Source organism: Salmo trutta, chromosome 36 (genome assembly GCF_901001165.1).
Source record: "Salmo trutta chromosome 36, fSalTru1.1, whole genome shotgun sequence".
NCBI classification, from domain to species: Eukaryota; Metazoa; Chordata; class Actinopteri; order Salmoniformes; family Salmonidae; genus Salmo; species Salmo trutta.
Window position 1 is genome coordinate 8,893,234 of NC_042992.1, and position 24,264 is coordinate 8,917,497.

The 24,264-nt window shown below is 50.3% G+C and overlaps 1 protein-coding gene across 25 annotated transcripts in view; it reads right to left on the reverse strand.

Moving 5' to 3' along the window:
• Window positions 1-24,264, reverse strand: part of LOC115175336 (CLIP-associating protein 2) — a 139,720-nt gene that overhangs the window by 9,721 nt on the left and 105,735 nt on the right. For 9 of the 25 annotated variants that reach the window (XM_029734530.1, XM_029734519.1, XM_029734523.1 and 6 more), the window contains 14 exons: window positions 23,255-23,317; window positions 22,245-22,348; window positions 20,695-20,718; window positions 20,331-20,486; window positions 20,076-20,167; window positions 19,870-19,933; window positions 18,775-18,837; window positions 17,817-17,819; window positions 16,899-17,062; window positions 16,017-16,095; window positions 11,388-11,531; window positions 11,067-11,210; window positions 3,910-4,016; window positions 3,683-3,800 (listed from right to left, as the gene is read on the reverse strand). In XM_029734530.1, the coding sequence (XP_029590390.1) occupies window positions 3,683-3,800; window positions 3,910-4,016; window positions 11,067-11,210; window positions 11,388-11,531; window positions 16,017-16,095; window positions 16,899-17,062; window positions 17,817-17,819; window positions 18,775-18,837; window positions 19,870-19,933; window positions 20,076-20,167; window positions 20,331-20,486; window positions 20,695-20,718; window positions 22,245-22,348; window positions 23,255-23,317 (1,325 nt within the window). The remainder of the gene's footprint in view (window positions 1-3,682; window positions 3,801-3,909; window positions 4,017-11,066; window positions 11,211-11,387; window positions 11,532-16,016; window positions 16,096-16,898; window positions 17,063-17,816; window positions 17,820-18,774; window positions 18,838-19,869; window positions 19,934-20,075; window positions 20,168-20,330; window positions 20,487-20,694; window positions 20,719-22,244; window positions 22,349-23,254; window positions 23,318-24,264) is intronic. The other 16 variants (XM_029734534.1, XM_029734532.1, XM_029734525.1 and 13 more) reach the window with 10 other exon arrangements.

Consider the following 24,264-nt stretch of genomic DNA (forward strand, 5'->3'; position numbering starts at 1 on the left):
GAACAGCAGCAAAGGACCTTGGGAAGACACTGAAGGAAACGGGTACAAAAGTATCTATATCCACAGTAAAACGAGTCCTATATCGACATAACCTGAAAGACCGCTCAGCAAGGAAGAAGCCACAGCTCCAAAACCGCCATAAAAAAGCCAGACTACGGTTTGCAACTGCACATGGGGACAAAGATTGTACTTTTTGGAGAAATGTCCTCTGGTCTGATGAAACAAAAATAGAACTGTTTGGCCATAATGACCATCGTTATGTTCGGAGGGAAACTGGGGAGGTTTGCAAGCCAAAGAACACCATCCCAACCGTGAAGCACGGGGGTGGCAGCATCATGTTGTAGGGGTGCTTTGCTGCAGGAGGGATTGGTGCACTTCACAAAATAGATGGCATCATGAGGCAGGAAAATTATGTGGATATATTGAAACAACATCTCAAGACATCAGTCAGGAAGTTAAAGCTTGGTCGCAAATGGGTCTTCCAAATGGACAATGACCCCAAGCATACTTCCAAAGTTGTGGCAAAATGGCTTAAGGACAACAAAGTCCAGGTATTGGAGTGGCCATCACAAAGCCCTGACCTCAATCCTATAGAAAATCTGTGGGCAGAACTGAAAAGCGTGTGCGAGTAAGGAGGCCTACAAACCTGACTCAGTTACACCAGTTCTGTCAGGAGGATTGGGCCAATATTCACCCAACTTATTGTGGGAAGCTTGTGGAAGGCTACCTGAAACGTTTGACCCAAGTTAAACAATTTAAAGGCAATGCTACAAATACTAATTGAGTGTATGTAAACTTCTGACCCACTGGGAATGTGATTAAATAAATAAAAGCTGAAACAAATCATTCTCTCTACTATTATTCTGACATTTCACATTCTTAAAATAAAGTGGTGATCCAAACTGACCTAAGACAGATCATTTTTATTAGGATTAAATGTCAGGAATTGTTAAAAACGGAGTTTAAATGTATTTGGCTAAGGTGTATGTAAACTTCCCACTTCAACTGTATATGTGATGCTTTGACCCCAGACACTGTCACAACAGATGGGGTTGTATGGTTCTCTCTCTCCCTCTTCCTCCCTCCCTCTCCATATCTCTCTCCCTCCCTCCCTCTTCCATATCTCTCTCTCTCTCCCTCCCTCTTCCATATCTTTCTCTCTCCCTCCCCCCCCGCTTCCATATCTTTCTCTCTCCCTCCCTCCCTCTTCCATATCTCTCTCTCTCCCTCCCTCCCTCTTCCATATCTCTCTCTCTCCCTCCCTCCCTCTTCCATATCTCTCTCTCTCCCTCCCTCCCTCTTCCATATCTCTCTCTCCCTCCCTCCCTCTTCCATATCTCTCTCCCTCCCTCCCTCTTCCATATCTCTCTCTCTCCCTCCCTCTTCCATATCTCTCTCCCTCCCTCCCTCTTCCATATCTCTCCCTCCCTCCTACATATCTCTCTCCCTCCCTCCCTCCCTCCCTCCCTCTTCCATATCTCTCTCTCTCCCTCCCTCCTCCATATCTCTCTCCCTCCCTCTTCCATATCTCTCTCCCTCCCTCCTACATATCTCTCTCCCTCCCTCCCTCTTCCATATCTCTCTCTCCCTCTTCCATATCTCTCTCTCTCCCTCCCTCTTCCATATCTCTCTCTCTCCCTCCCTCTTCCATATCTCTCTCCCTCCCTCCCTCTTCCATATCTCTCCCTCCCTCCCTCCTACATATCTCTCTCCCTCCCTCCCTCTTCCATATCTCTCTCTCTCCCTCTTCCATATCTCTCTCTCCCTCTTCCATATCTCTCTCTCTCTCTCCCTCTTCCATATCTCTCTCTCTCTCTCCCTCTTCCATATCTCTCTCTCTCTCTCCCTCTTCCATATCTCTCTCTCTCTCTCCCTCCCTCTTCCATATCTCTCTCTCCCTCCCTCTTCCATATCTCTCTCCCTCCCTCTTCCATATCTCTCTCTCCCTCCCCCCCTCTTCCATATCTCTCCCTCCCATATCTCTCTCTCCCTCCCTCTCCCATATATCTCTCTCTTTCCCCCCCCCTCTCCCATATCTCTCTCTCCCTCCCTCCCCTCCCATATCTCTCTCCCTCCCTCCCTCTCCCATATCTCTCTCTCCCTCCCTCCCTCTTCCATATCTCTCTCTCCCTCCCTCCCTCTTCCATATCTCTCTCCCTCCCTCCCTCTTCCATATCTCTCTCTCCCTCCCCCCCCTTCCATATCTCTCCCTCCCATATCTCTCTCTCCCTCCCTCTCCCATATCTCTCTCTCTCCCTCCCTCTCCCATATCTCTCTCCCTCCCTCCCTCTCCCATATCTCTCTCCCTCCCTCTCCCATATCTCTCTCCTCCCTCCCTCTCCCATATCTCTCCCTCCCTCCCTCCCTCTTCCATATCTCTCTCCCTCCCTCCCTCTTCCATATCTCTCTCCCTCCCTCCCTCTCCCATATCTCTCTCTCTCCCTCCCTCCCTCTCCCATATCTCTCTCCCTCCCCTCCCTCTTCCATATCTCTCTCCCTCCCTCCCTCTTCCATATCTCTCTCCCTCCCTCTTCCATATCTCTCTCCCTCCCCCCCTCTTCCATATATCTCTCTCTCCCTCCCTCTCCCATATATCTCTCTTTCCCTCCCTTTCCCATATCTCTCTCTCCCTCCCTCTCCCATATATCTCTCTTTCCCTCCCTCTCCCATATCTCTCTCTCTCCCTCTCCCATATCTCTCTTTCCCCTCTCCCATATCTCTCTCTCTCCCTCCCTCTCCCATATCTCTCTCTCCCTCCCTCTCCCATATCTCTCTTTCCCTCCCTCTCCCATATCTCTCTCTCCTCCCTCCCTCTTCCATATCTCCCTCCCTCCCTTTTCCATATCTCTCTCTCTCCCTCCCTCCCTCTCCCATATCTCTCTCTCTCCCTCCCTCTTCCATATCTCTCTCCCTCCCTCTCCCATCTCCATATCTCTCTCCCTCCCTCTCTCTCCCATATCTCTCTCTCCCTCCCTCCCTCTTCCATATCTCTCTCTCCCATATCTCTCTCTCCCTCCCTCTCCCATATCTCTCTCTCCCTACCTCCCTCTTCCATATCTCTCTCTCCCTACCTCCCTCTCCCATATCTCTCTCTCTCCCTCCCTCTTCCATATCTCTCTCCCTCCCTCCCTCTTTCATATCTCTCTCCCTCCCTCCCTCTTTCATATCTCTCTCCCTCTTCCATATCTCCCTCCCTCCCTCCCTCTTCCATATCTCCCTCCCTCCCTCCCTCTTCCATATCTCTCTCCCTCCCTCCCTCCCTCTTCCATATCTCCCTCCCTCCCTCCCTCTTCCATATCTCTCTCTCCCTCCCTCTTCCATATCTCTCCCTCCCTCCCTCTTCCATATCTCCCTCCCCTCCCTCCCTCTTCCATATCTCTCTCTCCCTCCCTCTTCCATATCTCTCCCTCCCTCCCTCTTCCATATCTCTCTCTCCCTCCCTCTTCCATATCTCTCTCCCTCCCTCTTCCATATCTCTCTCCCTCCCTCCCTCTTCCATATCTCTCTCTCTCCCTCCCTCTTCCATATCTCTCTCTCTCCCTCTTCCATATCTCACCCCCCAGGTGGATTCAGGCGTAACACCTGAATCCACCTGACAGACTACACATTATGAAGAAAACGAGCTCGCATTTATAAAGACACATTCCATAGTGTAGGGAGGGTTCTCTCTCTCTCTCCTCACCGTTTCGTTCATGTCTTCCTGGCTGCGGACGGAGAAGTTCTGGATGGCCTCTGTAACTCCTCTCAGACTACTGTAGATGTCGTCTGAGTTCATGTTCTCTGTGTCGTAGTCAAACGCACTGCACAACAACAACACATCAGTCATATTACCACCACAATAGGTCAACGATATGTAAGTGTGGAAGGTGTTATCCTTGGTGTGCTCCGGGAGGTTTGTGTATGCATTACCCGAGTGAGGATGTGTTCTGTGATGTGTTGGTAGGAGAGGTGAGGGGGCTGGACCAGCTGGCAGGAGAGCGGGGCGTGTGGCGTGTCAGAGGGCTTCCCATCGGGGCCTGGGGGAAGAAAGCATCAAATTGTCAGAACATGCTAGTGTCTTTTAGTGTTCCACCAGCCTGATCAGTTCTTACACAGTGTCTATAAGTACATCAAACCAAACTTTATTAGTCACATGCTCCGAATACAACAGGTGTAGACCTTACCGTGAAATGCTTACTTACAAGCCCTTAACCAACAGTGTAGTTCAAGAAAGAGTTAAGAAAATATTTACCAAATAAACTAAAGTAAAAAAATGTATCAAAAAGTAACAAGAAAATGACAATGAGGCTATATACAAGGGGTACAGTCAATGTGTGGGGGTACAGGTTAGAGGTAATATGTACATGTAGGTAGAGGTAAAGTGACTATGAATAGATAATAAACAGTGAGTAGCAGCAGTGTGGGGGTACAGGTTAGCTAAGGTAATATGTACATGTAGGTAGAGGTAAAGTGACTATGAATAGATAATAAACAGTGAGTAGCAGCAGTGTGGGGGTACAGGTTAGCTAAGGTAATATGTACATGTAGGTAGGGGTGAAGTGACTATGAATAGATAATAAACAGTGAGTAGCAGCAGTGTGGGGGTACAGGTTAGAGGTAATATGTACATGTAGGTAGGGGTAAAGTGACTATGAATAGATAATAAACAGTGAGTAGCAGCAGTGTAAAAAAAAACAGGCGGGGGTCAATGTAAATAGTCCTGTGGCCATTTGATTAATTGTTCAGCAGTTTTAAGGCTTAGGGGGTAGAAGCTGTTCAGGAGCCTTTTGGACCTAAACTTGGCGCTCCGGTACCGCTTGCCCTGCGGTAGCAGAGAGAACAGTCTATGACTTGGATGGCTGGAGACAATTTTATGGGCTTTCCTCTGACACCGCCTATTATAGGTCCTGGATTAGAGGTCCAGGATGGCAGGAAGCTTGGCCCCAGTGGTGTACTGGGCCGTCCGCAATACCCTCTGTAGCGCCGTAATCAGAGGCCGAGCAGTTGCCGTACCAGGTGATGCAACAGGTGAGGGTGCTCTCGATGGTGCAGCTGTAGAACTTTGAGGATCTGAGGACCCATGCCAAATCTTTTCAGTCTCCTGAGGGGGAGAAGGTGTTGTCGTGCCCTCCTCACAACTGTCTTGTTGTATTTGGACCATGATAGTTGGGGATGTGGACACCAAGGAACTTGAAACTCTCGACCCGCTCCACTACAGCCCCGTCGATGTTAATGGAGGCCGGTTCGGCCCGCCTTTTCCTGCTCACATTGAGGGAGATGTTATCCTGGCACCACACTGCCAGTTCTATGACCTCCTCCCTATAGGCTGTCCTTGTAGGTGATCAGGCCTACCACATTGTGTCGTCAGCAAACTTAATGATGGTGTTGGGAGTCGTGTTTGGCCACACAGTCATGGGTGAACAGGGAGTACAGGAGGGGACTAAGCACGCACCCCTGAGGGGCCCCAGTGTTGAGGATCAGCGTCGTAGATGTGTTGTTACCTACCCAGCCACCTGGGGGCGGCCTGTCAGGAAGTCCAGGATCCAGTTGCAGAGGGAGGTGTTTAGTCCCAGGGTCCTTAGCTTAGTGATGAGCTTAGAGGGCACTACGGTGTTGAACGCTGAGCTGTAGTCAATGAACAGCATTCTCACATAGCTGTTCCTTTTGTCCAGGTGGGAAAGGGAAGTTTGGAGTGCGATTGCGTCATCTGTGGATCTGTTGGGGCGGTATGCAAATTGGAGTGTGTCTAGGGTGTTGTGAGCCATGACCAGCCTTTCAAAACACTTTATAGCTACCAACGTGAGTGCTACAGGACGGTAATCATTTAATTTAGGTAGGTTACCTTCGCTTTCTTGGGCACAGGGACTATGGTGGTCTGTTGAAAATGTCAGTGAAGGCACCTGCCAGTTGGTCTGCGCATGTTTGAGTACACATTTTGGTAATCCGTCTGGCCCAGCGGCTTTGTGAATGTTGACCTGTTTAAAGGTCTTGCTCACATCAGCTACGGAGAGCGTGATCACACAGTTGTTCGGAACAGCTGGTGCTCTCATGCATGCTTCAGCGTTGCTTGCCTTGTAGCGAGCATAAAAGGCATTTAGATTGTCTGATAGGCTCCCGCGGCTGCGTTTCCTTTTGTAATCCTTAATAGTATGCAAGCCCTGCCACATCCGACGAGCGTCAGAGCCGGTGTAGTTGGGTTCAATCTTTGTCCTGTATTGATGCCTTGCCTGTTTTATGGTTCATCTGAGGGCATAGCAGGATTTCTTATGAGCATCTGAATTAGTGTCCCGCTCCTTGAAAGAGGCAGCTCTAGCCTTTTGCTCGATGCGGATGTTGCCTGTAATCCATGGCTTCTGGTTGGGTTATGTACGTATGGTCACTGTGGGGATGACGTCGTCGATGCACTTATTGATGAAGCCGATGACTGAGGTGGTGTACTCCTCAATGCCATTGGATGAATCCTGGAACATATTCCAGTCTATGCTAGCAAAACAGTCCTGTAGTGTAGCATCTGCGTCATCTGACCATTTCCGTATTGAGCGAGTCACTGGTACTTCCTGCTTGAGTTTTTGCTTGTAAGCAGGAATCAGGAGGACAGAATTATGGTCAGATTTGCCAAATGGAGGGTGAGGGAGAGCTTTATACAGGTCTCTGTGTGTGGAGTAAAGGTGGTCTAGAGCTTTTTTCCTCTGGTTGCACATTTAACAAGCTGATAGAAATAAGGTAACCCGTATTTAAGTTTGCCTGCATTAAAGTTCCCGGCCAGTAGGAGTGACGCTTTTGGATGAGCATTTTCATGTTTGCTTATGGCCTTATACAGCTAGTTGAGTACGGGATTATTGTCAGCATCGGTCTGTGGTGGTAAATAGACGGCTACGAATAATATAGATGAGAACTCTCTTGGTAGATAGTGTGGTCTACAGCTTATCATAAGGTACTCTACCTCAGGCGAGCAATACCTCAAGACTTCTTTAATTTTAGACATCGCGTACCAACTGTTATTGACAAATAGAGACACACTCCCGCTCCTCGTCTTACCAGACGTAGCTGCTCCGTCCTGCTGATGCACGGTAAACCCAGCCAGCTCTATATTATCCATGTCGTCGTTCAGTCACGTCTCGGTGAAACATAAGATATCGCCGTTATTTAAATGTCCCGTTGGTAGGATAGTCAAATCGTAGATTGTCCAGTTTGTTTTCCAATGATTGCACGTTGGCAAATAATACGGAGGGTAGTGGTGGTTTACCTACTCATCGGTGAATTCTCACAAGGCACCCCGCTCTCATCTGTCTGTTCCTCTGTCTGTTCTTCACGCGGATGACGGGGATTTGGGCCTGGTCTCAACATAATAGTATATACTTTGCGTCGGACTCATTAAAGAAAAATTCTTCATTCAGTTCGAGCTGAGTAACCGCTGTTCTGATATCCTGAAGCTCTTTTCGGTCATAAGAGACGGTAGCAGCAACATCATGTACAATATAAGTTAGAAACAATGGGGGAAAAAACACACACAATAACACAACTGGTTAGGAGCCCGTAAAATGGCATCCCCTCCGGCGCCGTTGTTGATCATAGGGCCTTCTAGTTTCCACCAGCCTGATCAGTTCTTACACAAGAACCAACTCCTACAAACTGGAAGGGCTACAGCTAAGACCAGGTGTATTTACCTGTTGGGAGGGCTACAGCTAAGACCAGGTGTATTTACCTGTTGGGAGGGCTACAGCTAAGACCAGGTGTATTTACCTGTTGGGAGGGCTACAGCTAAGACCAGGTGTATTTACCTGTTGGGAGGGCTACAGCTAAGACCAGGTGTAGTTACCTGTTGGGAGGGCTACAGCTAAGACCAGGTGTATTTACCTGTTGGGAGGGATACAGCTAAGACCAGGTGTATTTACCTGTTGGGAGGGATACAGCTAAGACCAGGCGTAGTTACCTGTTGGGAGGGCTACAGCTAAGACCAGGTGTAGTTACCTGTTGGGAGGGATACAGCTAAGACCAGGTGTATTTACCTGTTGGGAGGGATACAGCTAAGACCAGGTGTAGTTACCTGCTGGGAGGGATACAGCTAAGACCAGGTGTATTTACCTGTTGGGAGGGATACAGCTAAGACCAGGTGTAGTTACCTGTTGGGAGGGCTACAGCTAAGACCAGGCGTAGTTACCTGTTGGGAGGGATACAGCTAAGACCAGGTGTATTTACCTGTTGGGAGGGATACAGCTAAGACCAGGCGTAGTTACCTGTTGGGAGGGATACAGCTAAGACCAGGTGTAGTTACCTGCTGGGAGGGATACAGCTAAGACCAGGCGTAGTTACCTGTTGGGAGGGATACAGCTAAGACCAGGTGTAGTTACCTGCTGGGAGGGATACAGCTAAGACCAGGCGTAGTTACCTGTTGGGAGGGATACAGCTAAGACCAGGTGTATTTACCTGTTGGGAGGGCTACAGCTAAGACCAGGTGTATTTACCTGTTGGGAGGGATACAGCTAAGACCAGGTGTATTTACCTGTTGGGAGGGCTACAGCTAAGACCAGGTGTAGTTACCTGTTGGGAGGGATACAGCTAAGACCAGGTGTATTTACCTGTTGGGAGGGCTACAGCTAAGACCAGGTGTATTTACCTGTTGGGAGGGCTACAGCTAAGACCAGGTGTAGTTACCTGTTGGGAGGGATACAGCTAAGACCAGGTGTAGTTACCTGTTGGGAGGGATACAGCTAAGACCAGGTGTAGTTACCTGTTGGGAGGGCTACAGCTAAGACCAGGTGTAGTTACCTGTTGGGAGGGATACAGCTAAGACCAGGTGTAGTTACCTGTTGGGAGGGATACAGCTAAGACCAGGTGTAGTTACCTGTTGGGAGGGATACAGCTAAGACCAGGTGTATTTACCTGTTGGGAGGGATACAGCTAAGACCAGGTGTATTTACCTGTTGGGAGGGATACAGCTAAGACCAGGTGTATTTACCTGTTGGGAGGGCTACAGCTAAGACCAGGTGTATTTACCTGTTGGGAGGGCTACAGCTAAGACCAGGTGTATTTACCTGTTGGGAGGGATACAGCTAAGACCAGGTGTATTTACCTGTTGGGAGGGCTACAGCTAAGACCAGGTGTATTTACCTGTTGGGAGGGCTACAGCTAAGACCAGGTGTAGTTACCTGTTGGGAGGGCTACAGCTAAGACCAGGTGTATTTACCTGTTGGGAGGGATACAGCTAAGACCAGGTGTAGTTACCTGTTGGGAGGGATACAGCTAAGACCAGGTGTAGTTACCTGTTGGGAGGGCTACAGCTAAGACCAGGTGTATTTACCTGTTGGGAGGGATACAGCTAAGACCAGGTGTATTTACCTGTTGGGAGGGCTACAGCTAAGACCAGGTGTATTTACCTGTTGGGAGGGCTACAGCTAAGACCAGGTGTATTTACCTGTTGGGAGGGCTACAGCTAAGACCAGGTGTATTTACCTGTTGGGAGGGATACAGCTAAGACCAGGTGTATTTACCTGTTGGGAGGGATACAGCTAAGACCAGGTGTATTTACCTGTTGGGAGGGCTACAGCTAAGACCAGGTGTATTTACCTGTTGGGAGGGATACAGCTAAGACCAGGTGTATTTACCTGTTGGGAGGGCTACAGCTAAGACCAGGTGTATTTACCTGTTGGGAGGGATACAGCTAAGACCAGGTGTAGTTACCTGTTGGGAGGGATACAGCTAAGACCAGGTGTAGTTACCTGTTGGGAGGGATACAGCTAAGACCAGGCGTAGTTACCTGTTGGGAGGGATACAGCTAAGACCAGGTGTATTTACCTGTTGGGAGGGCTACAGCTAAGACCAGGTGTAGTTACCTGTTGGGAGGGCTACAGCTAAGACCAGGTGTAGTTACCTGTTGGGAGGGATACAGCTAAGACCAGGTGTAGTTACCTGTTGGGAGGGATACAGCTAGGACCAGGTGTATTTACCTGTTGGGAGGGCTACAGCTAAGACCAGGTGTATTTACCTGTTGGGAGGGATACAGCTAAGACCAGGTGTATTTACCTGTTGGGAGGGATACAGCTAAGACCAGGTGTAGTTACCTGTTGGGAGGGATACAGCTAAGACCAGGCGTAGTTACCTGTTGGGAGGGATACAGCTAAGACCAGGTGTATTTACCTGTTGGGAGGGCTACAGCTAAGACCAGGTGTAGTTACCTGTTGGGAGGGCTACAGCTAAGACCAGGTGTAGTTACCTGTTGGGAGGGATACAGCTAAGACCAGGTGTAGTTACCTGTTGGGAGGGCTACAGCTAAGACCAGGTGTATTTACCTGTTGGGAGGGCTACAGCTAAGACCAGGTGTATTTACCTGTTGGGAGGGATACAGCTAAGACCAGGTGTAGTTACCTGTTGGGAGGGATACAGCTAAGACCAGGTGTAGTTACCTGTTGGGAGGGATACAGCTAAGACCAGGCGTAGTTACCTGTTGGGAGGGATACAGCTAAGACCAGGTGTATTTACCTGTTGGGAGGGCTACAGCTAAGACCAGGTGTAGTTACCTGTTGGGAGGGCTACAGCTAAGACCAGGTGTAGTTACCTGTTGGGAGGGATACAGCTAAGACCAGGTGTAGTTACCTGTTGGGAGGGATACAGCTAAGACCAGGTGTATTTACCTGTTGGGAGGGATACAGCTAAGACCAGGTGTAGTTACCTGCTGGGAGGGATACAGCTAAGACCAGGTGTAGTTACCTGTTGGGAGGGATACAGCTAAGACCAGGTGTATTTACCTGTTGGGAGGGCTACAGCTAAGACCAGGTGTATTTACCTGTTGGGAGGGCTACAGCTAAGACCAGGTGTATTTACCTGTTGGGAGGGCTACAGCTAAGACCAGGTGTATTTACCTGTTGGGAGGGATACAGCTAAGACCAGGTGTAGTTACCTGTTGGGAGGGATACAGCTAAGACCAGGTGTATTTACCTGTTGGGAGGGCTACAGCTAAGACCAGGTGTATTTACCTGTTGGGAGGGATACAGCTAAGACCAGGTGTAGTTACCTGTTGGGAGGGATACAGCTAAGACCAGGTGTAGTTACCTGTTGGGAGGGATACAGCTAAGACCAGGTGTATTTACCTGTGCAGTGTTGCTGGTGATCCTCAGGTGGCTCTGTAGCAGTTTGGTGGCGCCATCCTGGAAGGTCTTGGGCAGGGCTGCCAGCAGCATGGTGAACTCTGGAGTGTTCAACTGGAACAAGGAGATCAGTACCGACTGGGCCGCCTGGAACCCAGCGGGAGAGAGAGAGAGGAAGAGAAACACACTTACCCTTTTTGTAACATGTGCACATACAACATAACACGTACCAATCGCACACATGCATCAGGAACCAATCAGTTTGCTACAACCAATAATCAACCATTTGCAGCTCACAGAAATGTGTGTGTGTGTGTACAGTACCTTCCTGACGTCGGAGCTCTTGGGCTCTGTGGTCCAGGTGATGATGCGAGACACAGCCAGGCGCGTCTCACTGGAGTTGACAAAGTCCTGAGGCTCCATCTGCAGGGTCAAGGTCTCAATGTACTTCAGAACAGCCACCTTCACCTGGAAACACACACAGTCATAGTATAACACGTTAGACAACTTACTCACACAGTTAAGTGTGACATTGTCTGTCTGTGTGGATCATCCTAGGAGCTCCTCACCTCTGAACTGAAACTAGAGATCCTCTGAATGATCGGCTATGAAAAAGCCAACTGACATTTACTCCTGAGGTGCTGACCTGTTGCACCCTCGACAACTACTGTGATTATTATTATTTGACCCTGCTGGTCATTTATGAACATTTGAACATCTTGGCCATGTTCTGTTATATTCTCCACCCGGCACAGCCAGAAGAGGTCTGGCCACCCCTCATAGCCTGGTTCCTCTCTAGGTTTCTTCCTAGGTTTTGGCCTTTCTAGGGAGTTTTTCCTAGCCACCGTGCTTCTACACCTGTATTGCTTGCTGTTTGGGGGTTTTAGACTGGGTGTCTATACATCACTTTGATATATCAGCTGATGTAAGAAGGGCTTTATAAATACATTTGATTTGATACTTCTAGTTAGAGCTACTCAGTGATACAAAGTCAAGAGTAGTAGTTTCAGCCAGACATCTGCAACAACGGAGGGTGCAGTAGGATGCTAATCTCCTTCCCAGCTGTAGTCACGCAGCTATCATGGAGGGAGGAACCAATATAGAGAAATTAAAACTTAAAAGAGAAGAGCCATCGTTCAGCAGTTCTCGTTTTCATTTCTTTTAATTTCTTTCTTTCCTTTTCATTAATTCTCTCCATCTGTCCCTCTCTCTCTATTCCAAACACCTCATCGACCGCCTGCTCCTCAGTGTGCGCGTCATAAAATTGCTCCCCCCTGAGCACACTGACCTGGGAAGATTGGCTCCAGGCTGAGACCTGCTCGTTCAGAGAGCAGCAAGCGTGGTGCCTTGGGGCTCTCGTGGCAGAGGGGAGCAATTTAACGTTGCGCTGCGTGACTCTCGAAGCAGGGGGAAGTAATTGAACGCTGCGCCGCCCACAACACGTTCCCCTCCTCTCCACAGGCTTAGAGAGAGAGAGGAGAGCACCGCGTCAGAGAGAGGGAGGGGTGAGAAAGAGAGGGGGAGGGAGATAGAGGACAGACAGACAACAGTCCGGCAGATGGCTGTTGATGGTCCATCTTACCGTCCAAACGCCTTTGTATGAAGCCGGCAATACACTCATATCCCTCGTGGACCAGCTCGTACCCAAAACATTCTACATTCAGGCAGCAACCGTGTCAATTTCCTCCTCAACTAGATTTAATGGAGAGAAGGCTGAGAAAAACTGGGAAAATATGCGTACTTTCTTTATGGAACAATGTTCCACCACCATGCTAGAGTGGCTAATGCTACTTCCTGATGTTAGGCCCTGCATTCAGCCAGGGGTAAACAACAGATTGCTGCAACCTGATTGGCTGAACGCAATACGCAACATCTGGGACTAGCATTCCTAGGCTCTAGCCACTCTAGCATGGTGGTGGAACACAGGGCCTAACATCAGGAAGTAGCATTAGCCACTCTAGCATGGTGGTGGAACATTGTTCCATAAAGAAAGTACGCATATTTTCCCAGTTTTTCTCAGCCTTCTCGCCATTAAATCTAGTTGAGGAGGAAATTGACACGGTTGCTGCCTGAATGTAGAATGTTTTGGGTACGAGCTGGTCCACGAGGGATATGAGTGTATTGCCGGCTTCATACAAAGGCGTTTGGACGGTAAGATTGCGATGTTGACCTGGTATTGATGGTCAATCTGCCGGCCTGTGGGTTAGAAGGGGAGGTGGAGAGGATAGATGGAGGAAGGGAAGGGGGGATAGAGGGAGGGAGGAAGGGAAGGGGGGATAGAGGGAGGGAGGAAGGGAAGGGGGGATAGAGGGAGGGAGGGAAGGGGGGATAGAGGGAGGGAGGAAGGGAAGGGGGGATAGAGGGAGGGAGGGGAGAGGATAGAGTGAGGGAGGGGGGAGGATAGAGGGAGGAAGGGAAGGGGGGATAGAGTGAGGGTGGGAAGGGGGGGGTAGAGTGAGGGAGGGGAAAGAGGGAGGAAGGGAAGGGGGGATAGAGTGAGGGAGGGGAGGAGATAGAGGGAGGAAGGGAAGGGGGGATAGAGTGAGGGAGGGGGAGAGGAAGGAAGGGGGGATAGAGTGAGGGAGGAGATAGAGGGAGGAAGGGAAGGGGGGATAGAGTGAGGGAGGGGGGAGGATAGATGAGGAAGGGAAGGTGGGGGGGTAGAGTGAGGGAGGGGAGGAGATAGAGGGAGGAAGGGAAGGGGGGATAGAGTGAGGGAGGGGGAGAGGAAGGAAGGGGGGATAGAGTGAGGGAGGAGATAGAGGGAGGAAGGGAAGGGGGGATAGAGTGAGGGAGGGCTAAGAGGGAGGAAGGGAAGGTGGGGGGGTAGAGGGAGGGAGGAAGGGGATCAGACTGCAGAGAGCAAAGCCAGTGGTTGGCGGATTTAATTGGAGGCGTGTCAGTCGTATCCAATCAGAGTCCAGGGATCTGGTGGGTGGGTGGGGCAGAACCAGCGTTAAACAGCCGTGAGGTCAGAACAGTGTTTACCGTGGTCACTGAGACAGTATGAGTCTGTCCCCGACCTTTCAACCCTCCCTATATCTCTCTCTCCCTCCTTCTCTCATTGTTTCATCTCACTCTGTTCATCTCTTTCTTCATATGTAAAGGACACACACACAAAACCACCCCTCTACACACACACACAAAACCACCCCCCTACACACACACAAAACCACCCCCCTACACACACACAAAACAACCCCCCTACACACACACAAAACAACCCCCCTACACACACACACACACACACACACACACACAAAACCACCCCCTACACACACACAAAACAACCCCCCTACACACACACAAAACCACCCCCCTACACACACACAAAACCACCCCCCTACACACACACACACAACCCACCCCCCTACACACACACACAACCACCCCCCTACACACACACACACAAAACCACCCCCCTACACACACACACAAAAACCACCCCCCCTACACACACACACAAAACCACCCCCCCCCCTACACACACACACAAAACCACCCCCCCTACACACACACACAAACCACCCCCCTACACACACACACAAAACCACCCCCCCTACACCCCACAAAACCACCCCTACCACCACACCAACCACCCCCTACACATCACACACACACCAACCCCCCTACACACACCAACCCCCCTACACACACACAAAACCACCCCCCTACACACACCACCCCACCTACACACACACAAACCACCCCCCTACACACACACAAAACCACCCCCCTACACACACCACAAAACCACCCCCCTACCACACACACAAAACCACCCCCTACACACACACACAAAACCACCCCCCTACACACACACACAAAAACCACCCCCCCTACACACACACACACAAAACCACCCCCCCTACACACACACAAAACCACCCCCCTACACCCACACACAAAACCACCCCCCTACACACACACAAAACCACCCCCCTACACACACCACAAAACCCACCCCCCTACCACACACACACAAACCACCCCCCTACACACACACACAAAACCACCCCCCCTACACACACACACACACAACCACCCCCCTACCACACACACACACACCACCCCCTTACCACAAAACGCCACACAACCACCCCCTCACACACACACACCCAACCACCCCCCCACACACACACACCAACACCACCCCCCTACACACACACAACCAAACCACCCCCCCTACCACACACACAAAACACACCCACTACACACACACAAAAACCACCCCCCTACCACACACACAAAACCACCCCCTAACACACACACACACACCAACCCCCCTACACACACACACCAAACCACCCCCCTACACACACAAACACCCCCCTACACACACACACAAACCACCCCCCTACACACACACACAAACCACCCCCCTACACACACACACAAAACCACCCCCCCCCTACACACAACACAAAAACCACCCCCCCTACACAACAACACAAAACCACCCCCCTACACACACACACAAACACCACCTCAACCCCACACAAAACCAACCCCCCTACACACAAAACCACCCCCCTACACACACACAAAACCACCCCCCCTACACACACACAAAACCACCCCCCTACACACACACAAAACCACCCCCCTACACACACACAAAACCACCCCCCTACACACACACAAAACCACCCCCCTACACACACACAAAACCACCCCCCTACACACACACAAAACCACCCCCCTACACACACACAAAACCACCCCCCTACACACACACAAAACCACCCCCCTAAACACACACAAAACCACCCCCCTACACACACACAAACCACCCCCCCTACACACACACAAAACCACCCCCCTACACACACACAAAACCACCCCCCTACACACACACAAAACCACCCCCCTACACACACACAAACAACCCCCCTACACACACACACACACACACACAAAACCACCCCCCTACACAGACAGACAGCTGTGTACCTTGAGGTTGGGTGTCTGAGTCTGGTCCACAGTGAACCTCATGAGGATAGTGAACTGAAGGTCGTTGGGGAAAGACTCTCTGTAGGGGAGTGAGACCATATAGATACACGTTAAGTTACACACGTTAAGTTACACACGTTAAGTTACACACACGTTAAGTTACACACACGTTAAGTTACACAGGTTAAGTTACACACGTTAAGTTACACACACGTTAAGTTACACAGGTTAAGTTACACACACGTTAAGTTACACACACGTTAAGTTACACACGTTAAGTTACACACGTTAAGTTACACACGTTAAGTTACACACGTTAAGTTACACACGTTAAGTTACACAGGTTAAGTTACACAGGTTAAGTTACACACGTTAAGTTACACACGTTAAGTTACACACGTTAAGTTACACACGTTAAGTTACACACACGTTAAGTTACACACACGTTAAGTTACACACACGTTAAGTTACACACGTTAAGTTACACACGTTGAGTTACACACACGTTGAGTTACACACACGTTGAGTTACACACACGTTAAGTTACACACACACGTTAAGTTACACACACGTTAAGTTACACACACGTTAAGTTACACAGGTTAAGTTACACAGGTTAAGTTACACAGGTTAAGTTACACAGGTTAAGTTACACACGTTAAGTTACACACACGTTAAGTTACACACACGTTAAGTTACACACACGTTACGTTACACACACGTTAAGTTACACACACGTTAAGTTACACACACGTTAAGTTACACACACATTAAGTTACACACGTTAAGTTACACACACGTTAAGTTACACACGTTAAGTTACACACACGTTAAGTTACACACCGGCCGAAACACACTTTACACACACACACCAAGACTGACCGTGTGATGTCCAGTGCTCTCTGGACCTTGGCCTGTACGGATCCCAGCAGGTCAGCTCCCATCTTCTTCAGCAGCTGGGTGAGCAGGACGAACAGCCAGTCCTGCAGCTCTTCTCTGTGCACCAGGACAAAGTCCACTAGGGTCTCCAAGAACATACTGAACACCTGGGGAGAGACGGGGGACACAGGGTTACACACACACACACACACACACACACACAAGCGCGCGCGCACGCATACACACACACACACACACGTACACAAGCGCGCACGCATACACACACACACACGTACACAAGCGCGCACGCATACACACACACACACACACACACTCACACACACACGTACACAAGCGCGCACGCATACACACAGAAACAAAGACTCCTGTACTATGGGACAGGCTGGGGGAGCTCAGAGTCCCATGCAAGAGACAACTACGCTCACTTATCAACCAATCAATCACTCCAATCAATCCAATCAATCACTCCAATCAGCGTGCAGCAAGTTGAATTATGTTTACAAATACACAATCAATATTCAGAAATTAACTAAACACACATGCTGATTGGCTGTCGCCTGCAGAACAGCACCAATCACAGGAGGGTGTGATGATGTCATAGTGATGTCACATCTGTGAGGGGTGACATCACCGTGTCGGTTAGTGAGTGAGTCTGGTTGCCTTGGAAACCATTCAATTAGCCACCCAGTCATATTACCATTCGGCAGATTAATCAATCAATTCGAGATTAGTTGCCAATCAAAAATACCAGGTTAGTGTCACAACCACAAACGTTAATAAAACGTTAATTGAACGTAAAATAAACGTTGTCCAGACTTACTCTCTACACAGAGAGTTCCAAAGGAGTGGCATGGAGGAGAGAGAAACATACAGTTAGCATCCTGGGAAATACACACACACTCTCTCTCATCACGTGCGCACACAGATATGCGTGCAGTGTACACACACCACTTCCTGACTCGGACTGATGTCAGAGTACCTGTGAACTGAAACGGCTGGTACTGTGACATCATTACAGACGAGGACTGAAACGGCTGGTACTGTGGCGTCATTACAGACGAGGACTGAAACGGCTGGTACTGTGGCGTCATTACAGACGAGGACTGAAACGGCTGGTACTGTGACGTCATATCAGACGAGGACTGAAACGGCTGGTACTGTGACGTACAGACGAGGACTGAAACGGCTGGTACTGTGGCGTCATTACAGACGAGGACTGAAACGGCTGGTACTGTGGCGTCATTACAGACGAGGACTGAAACGGCTGGTACTGTGACGTACAGACGAGGACTGAAACGGCTGGTACTGTGACGTACAGACGAGGACTGAAACAGGTAATATTGTGACGTCATATCAGACGAGGACTGAAACGGCTGGTACTGTGACGTCATTACAGACGAGGACTGAAACAGGTAATATTGTGATATATATATATATATTGTCATATCAGACGAGGACTACAGCCCTCTTATCAGAACCTCCTGATTCTTATAGGAGTCTCTCTGTCTGTATACACACCAGAGAGAGAGGGAGAGGACAACAAGTCAGAGGGAGGGAGAAGAGAGAGAAGAGAGAATAAAGAGAGAAGTGGGGGAGAGGGAGAGGTACAAGAGAGAGTGGGGGAGAGGGAGAGGTACAAGAGAGAGTGGGGAGAGGGAGAGGTACAAGAGAGAGTGGGGGAGAGGGAGAGGTACAAGAGAGAGTGGGGGAGAGGGAGAGGTACAAGAGAGAGTGGGGGAGAGGGAGAGGTACAAGAGAGAGTGGGGGAGAGGGAGAGGTACAAGAGAGAGTGGGGGAGAGGGAGAGGTACAAGAGAGAGTGGGGGAGAGGGAGACAGGTTTGTGACGTTGAGGTGTACCTTGAAGGAGGCTGAGCTTATACCGGATTCTGCCGTTCCATAGACCTTAGATCCAGATTCTCGCTGAAAGTCACAACCACTACTGTCAGACGAGGGGGTGAGGGGCAGCAGGGGAGCTGTGGGGGGGGGGGGCACCCTAAACCACGGCAGGAGAGGAGGGGGGGGGGGGGGGTGAGGGGGAGCAGGGGAACTGTGGGGGGGCACCCTAAACCACGGCAGGAGAGGAGGGGGGGGGGCCATTAGAGGGGGGGGGGGGGGGGGAGGGGAGCAGGGGAACTGTGGGGGGGTTAGTCAGAAAGAAAGGGAGGCACGGGGGGGGCTGCGAATGTAACAGAAGTGTGTGTCGGTGTAATCCTATATAGATCACGCAGGGAGGAAGAGGAGAGGAGTTGCCATGAGCGAGTTTAGCACAACCAGCGGATTGGCTGAAGAACAGTGAGAGAGAAATCCCATTGGCTAGCGGAGTGAGGTCACACGCAGACTCAGGCGTGGCATGCCGTTAGAAACCAGTCAGATACCGCTGCTCACAGCGCATGCTGTGTGTGTGTGTGTAAGGATGTGTGTGTAAGGGTATGTGTGTGTGTGTGTGTGTGTGTGTGTAAGGGTATGTGTGTGTGTGTAAGGGTATGTGTGTGTGTGTAAGGGTATGTGTGTGTGTGTGTGTAAGGGTGTGTGTGTGTGTGTAAGGGTGTGTAAGGGTGTGTGTGTGTGTGTGTGTGTGTAAGGGTGTGTGTGTGTGTGTGTGTAAGGGTGTGTGTGTGTGTGTGTGTGTAAGGGTGTGTAAGGGTGTGTGTGTGTGTGTAAGGGTGTGTGTGTGTGTGTGTGTGTGTAAGGGTATGTGTGTGTGTGTGTGTGTGTGTAAGGGTATGTGTGTGTGTGTGTAAGGGTATGTGTGTGTGTGTGTGTGTGTGAAGGGTGTGTGTGTGTAAGGGTATGTGTGTGTGTGTGTGTGTGTGTGTGAAGGGTGTGTGTGTGTAAGGGTGTGTGTGTGTAAGGGTATGTGTGTGTGTGTGTGTGTGTGTGTGTGTGTGTGTGTGAAGGGTGTGTGTGTAAGGGTATGTGTGTGTGTGTGTGTGTGGTAGCTGGTCATCATACCTTACTGTGGGGGTCTGCAAACATCCTGGTGAAGATCTCACACAACCTCTTCAGCTCCACACGACTGTAGACACACACACACACACACACACACACACACACACACACAAAAGGTGAATACAGCATGTATTGCATCGGATAAACTGTTTCTCTCGACTGCATTGTGATAGGCTGCCAGGTGAAACCCTGCGTTGTGATAGGCTGACCTGAGGGTGCGTTGGTTCTTCAGTAGAGCCTGTAGACCCAGAAGCCCCTCCTTCCTCTCCGACCAGTTTGCACTGGCACAGCGGTTCAACACCTGGGACACAAAGGGTTAAAGGTCGACAATAACCAAAATAAATGATCCAATCTTCAGCCAGGAATCCTCACGACGTACAGGGGGTTTATCTATAAAGGAACGTTATTTGCGTATGGTGCCAATAAATCCATGATTTAATCCCAAATTGTTTGTGTTTCTTGACCTCGGCCACGTCCTCAGTCTGTCTCATGTACGTGGGGATCGCTCCTCCGTTCCTGGAGCTGTAGGAGCGCTCTGAGCAGGCGCTGGACGCATCACTGTTAGCATCATCATCCGAATACATCCCATAGTTCTCATAGCGCCGCCGCGCTGGCTTCTTCTACAGGGGGGGGGGGGGGGGGGGGGGGGGGAGAGATAATGAGAGAGGGAGACAGAGAGGGAGAGATAATGAGAGAGGGAGAGATAATGAGAGAGGGAGACAGAGAGGGTAAGAAACATACTTGACCTTTTTGTAAATGTACACATACAACATTACACACAAATGTGCAGACAGACAGACACAAACACACGTAGTTAGAGAAGCTGACCTTGGATGTTATGTCTCCCAACAGCTGACAGCGTTAAACAGAGGAACCAGGGGTTAGTCACCACAACAGAGCAACCAGGGGTTAGTCACCACAACAGAGCAACCAGGGGTTAGTCACCACAACAGAGCAACCGGGGGTTAGTCACCACGACAGAGCAACCGGGGGTTAGTCACCACGACAGAGCAACCAGGGGTTAGTCCCCAGGGGTTAGTCACCACGACAGAGCAACAAGGGTTAGTCACCACAACAGAGCAACCAGGGGTTAGTCACCACAACAGAGCAACCAGGGGTTAGTCCCCAGGGGTTAGTCCCCACAACAGAGGAACCAGGGGTTAGTCCCCAAAACAGAGCAACCAGGGGTTAGTCACCACAACAGAGCAACCAGGGGTTAGTCCCCAGGGGTTAGTCACCACAACAGAGCAACCAGGGGTTAGCCCCCAGGGGTTAGTCACCACAACAGAGGAAACAGGGGTTAGTCACCACGACAGAGCAACAAGGGGTTAGTCACCACAACAGAGGAACCAGGGGTTAGTCCCCTGGGGTTAGTCACCACAACAGAGCAACCAGGGGTTAGTCACCACAACAGAGCAACCAGGGGTTAGGCCACAGGGGTTAGTCACCACAACAGAGGAAACAGGGGTTAGTCACCACGACAGAGCAACAAGGGTTGGTCACCAGGGGTTAGTCACCACAACAGACCAACCAGGGGTTAGTCCCCACAACAGAGGAACCAGGGGTTAGTCACCAGGGGTTAGTCCCCACAACAGAGGAACCAGGGGTTAGTCCCCACAACAGAGGAACCAGGGGTTAGTCCCCTGGGGTTAGTCACCACAACAGAGCAACCAGGGGTTAGTCCCCACAACAGAGGAACCAGGGGTTAGTCACCAGGGGTTAGTCCCCACAACAGAGCAACCAGGGGTTAGTCACCACAACAGAGCAACCAGGGGTTAGTCCCCACAACAGAGGAACCAGGGGTTAGTCACCAGGGGTTAGTCCCCACAACAGAGCAACCAGGGGTTAGTCCCCACAACAGAGGAACCAGGGGTTAGTCCCCTGGGGTTAGTCCCCACAACGGAGCAACCAGGGGTTAGTCCCCAGGGGTTAGCCCCACAACAGAACAACAAGGGGTTAGTCCCCACAACAGAACAACAAGGGGTTAGTCCCCACAACAGAGCAACCAGGGGTTAGTCCCCACAACAGAGCAACCAGGGGTTAGTCCCCACAACAGAGCAACCAGGGGTGAGTCCCAAGGGGTTAGTCCCCACAACAGAGCAACCAGGGGTGAGTCCCCAGGGGTTAGTCCCCACAACAGTAAGCACAGTGGTATTCAGACCTTTTCAACAGGGACCCCATGTTTTTCCACCACAGCCCAAATCTAAACCTTAAAACCTGTACATTTCCATTTTTACATCAACAAATAACCTCCAATTCATTACATTTTCATCTAGGTTATTAAAATATAAATAACTTCACTAGGGGTCGTGACCCCGGCTTTGAATACCACCTCCAGTTAGTGTGTGTGCAAAGTGTGTGTGTGTGTGTGTGTGTACCAGGGCGTCAGCGAGGGCCTCCTCTATATCAGATCCTGTGAGGACTCTCATGGTGCTGACGGACGATGACAGATGACTGGATTGACTGATACTGTACCCTGACCCTGAAGAGAGGAGACACGTTATAGATGCAGTCAAACACACAATCCCTTCCACCCTCACCCAACAGCCTTCTTCCTACCCTCACCCACCTCTTCCCTCCCTCCCTCCTCATCCACCCCTCCCTCCTCATCCACCCCTCCCTCCCTCCCCCACCTCTCCCACCCCCAACAGCCTTCTTCCTACCCTCACCCCCTCTTACTGCATCCCTCTTTCCCTCCCTCACCCACCTCTTCCCTCCCTCCCTCCTCATCCACCTCTCTGACCTCACCCACCTCTCCCTCCCTCACCCACCTCTTCCCTCCCTCCCTCCTCATCCACCTCTCTGACCTCACCCACCTCTCCCTCCCTCACTCACCTCTTCCCTCCCTCCCTCCTCATCCACCCCTCCGACCTCTTTCCTCCCTCCCCCATTCTCTCCCACCTCACCCACCTCTCCCACCCCCACCAACCTCTTCCCTCCCTCACCCACCCCCTTCCTCCCTCCGACCTCCCTGATCACATAAACACCCCCCCCAGCTAGATGGTATGGTGAATAAATAACCAAATGAACCTTGACCACAAGAGCTGTGACCTTCCATGCAAAGCATGATGGGAATAAACAAACAAACAAACAAACATACATGGAGGACACTGTGTGGGGGCATGTCCGTGTCGATGGGAGGCGGGGATAAAAAAAATCAGGAAAATCGATGAGCAAGGGAAGAGACCAGCTACAAATGCATCGTCGAAATGGAGACAAAATGGTTGTCGCGGCAACTGAACGGGGTGGCGGAAGCTTGAGGTCCAGGAAGAGGCGATGACGGAGAACAAAAGGAAGAAAAATAAGGAGAAGATCTAGAGAACGGAAAAGAGAAGGAATCAAGGAGATGGAGAGCGAGAGAGAGAGGATAGAGGTACTCATTGTTCACCTGCGGCCCCTAAAGCGTCGGCGGTGTGGAGAGCTCCGGTGGAGCGAGAGTAGTGGCACGACGCTGCAACCATCAACAACACACACACACACGTAGAAAAACACACACACACGTAGAAACACACACACACACACACACACAGAAACACCCCCTCACCCACCGTTAGGACTCACACTGTGTGAGAGAAAGTGAGACTCAGAACCATGCAGCAACGTGCGTGTGTGTCTGTGTGTGTGTCTGTGTGTGTGTCTGTGTGTGTCTGTGGTTAGTAGCCCTCTAAGAGTTCTACTTCCCTACAGCGGCTGACGGTATTCCACCAGCTAGCCCAGGTAGTCTAAACAGTATTAAACAGTATTCCACCAGCTAGCCCAGGTAGTCTAAACAGTATTAAACAGTATTCCATCAGCTAGCCCAGGTAGTCTAAACAGTATTAAACAGTATTCCATCAGCTAGCCCAGGTAGTCTAAACAGTATTAAACAGTATTCCACCAGCTAGCCCAGGTAGTCTAAACAGTATTCCACCAGCTAGCCCAGGTAGTCTAAACAGTATTAAACAGTATTCTATCAGCTAGCCCAGGTAGTCTAAACAGTATTAAACAGTATTCCATCAGCTAGCCCAGGTAGTCTAAACAGTATTAAACAGTATTCCATCAGCTAGCCCAGGTAGTCTAAACAGTATTAAACAGTATTCCACCAGCTAGCCCAAGTAGTCTAAACAGTATTAAACAGTATTCCATCAGCTAGCCCAAGTAGTCTAAACAGTATTAAACAGTATTCCATCAGCTAGCCCAGGTAGTCTAATAGCTGGGAATAATCTACCTTGGAGTTGAGGAATGCTCCCTGCACTGCTGGTCTGGGTAAGCAATCTACAGTCTAATAACGACCTCCAAAGCCTCTACAGTCTAATGACGACCTCCAAAGCCTCCAGCCTCTACAGTCTAATAACGACCTCCAAAGCCTCTACAGTCTAATGACGACCTCCAAAGCCTCCAGCCTCTACAGTCTAATAA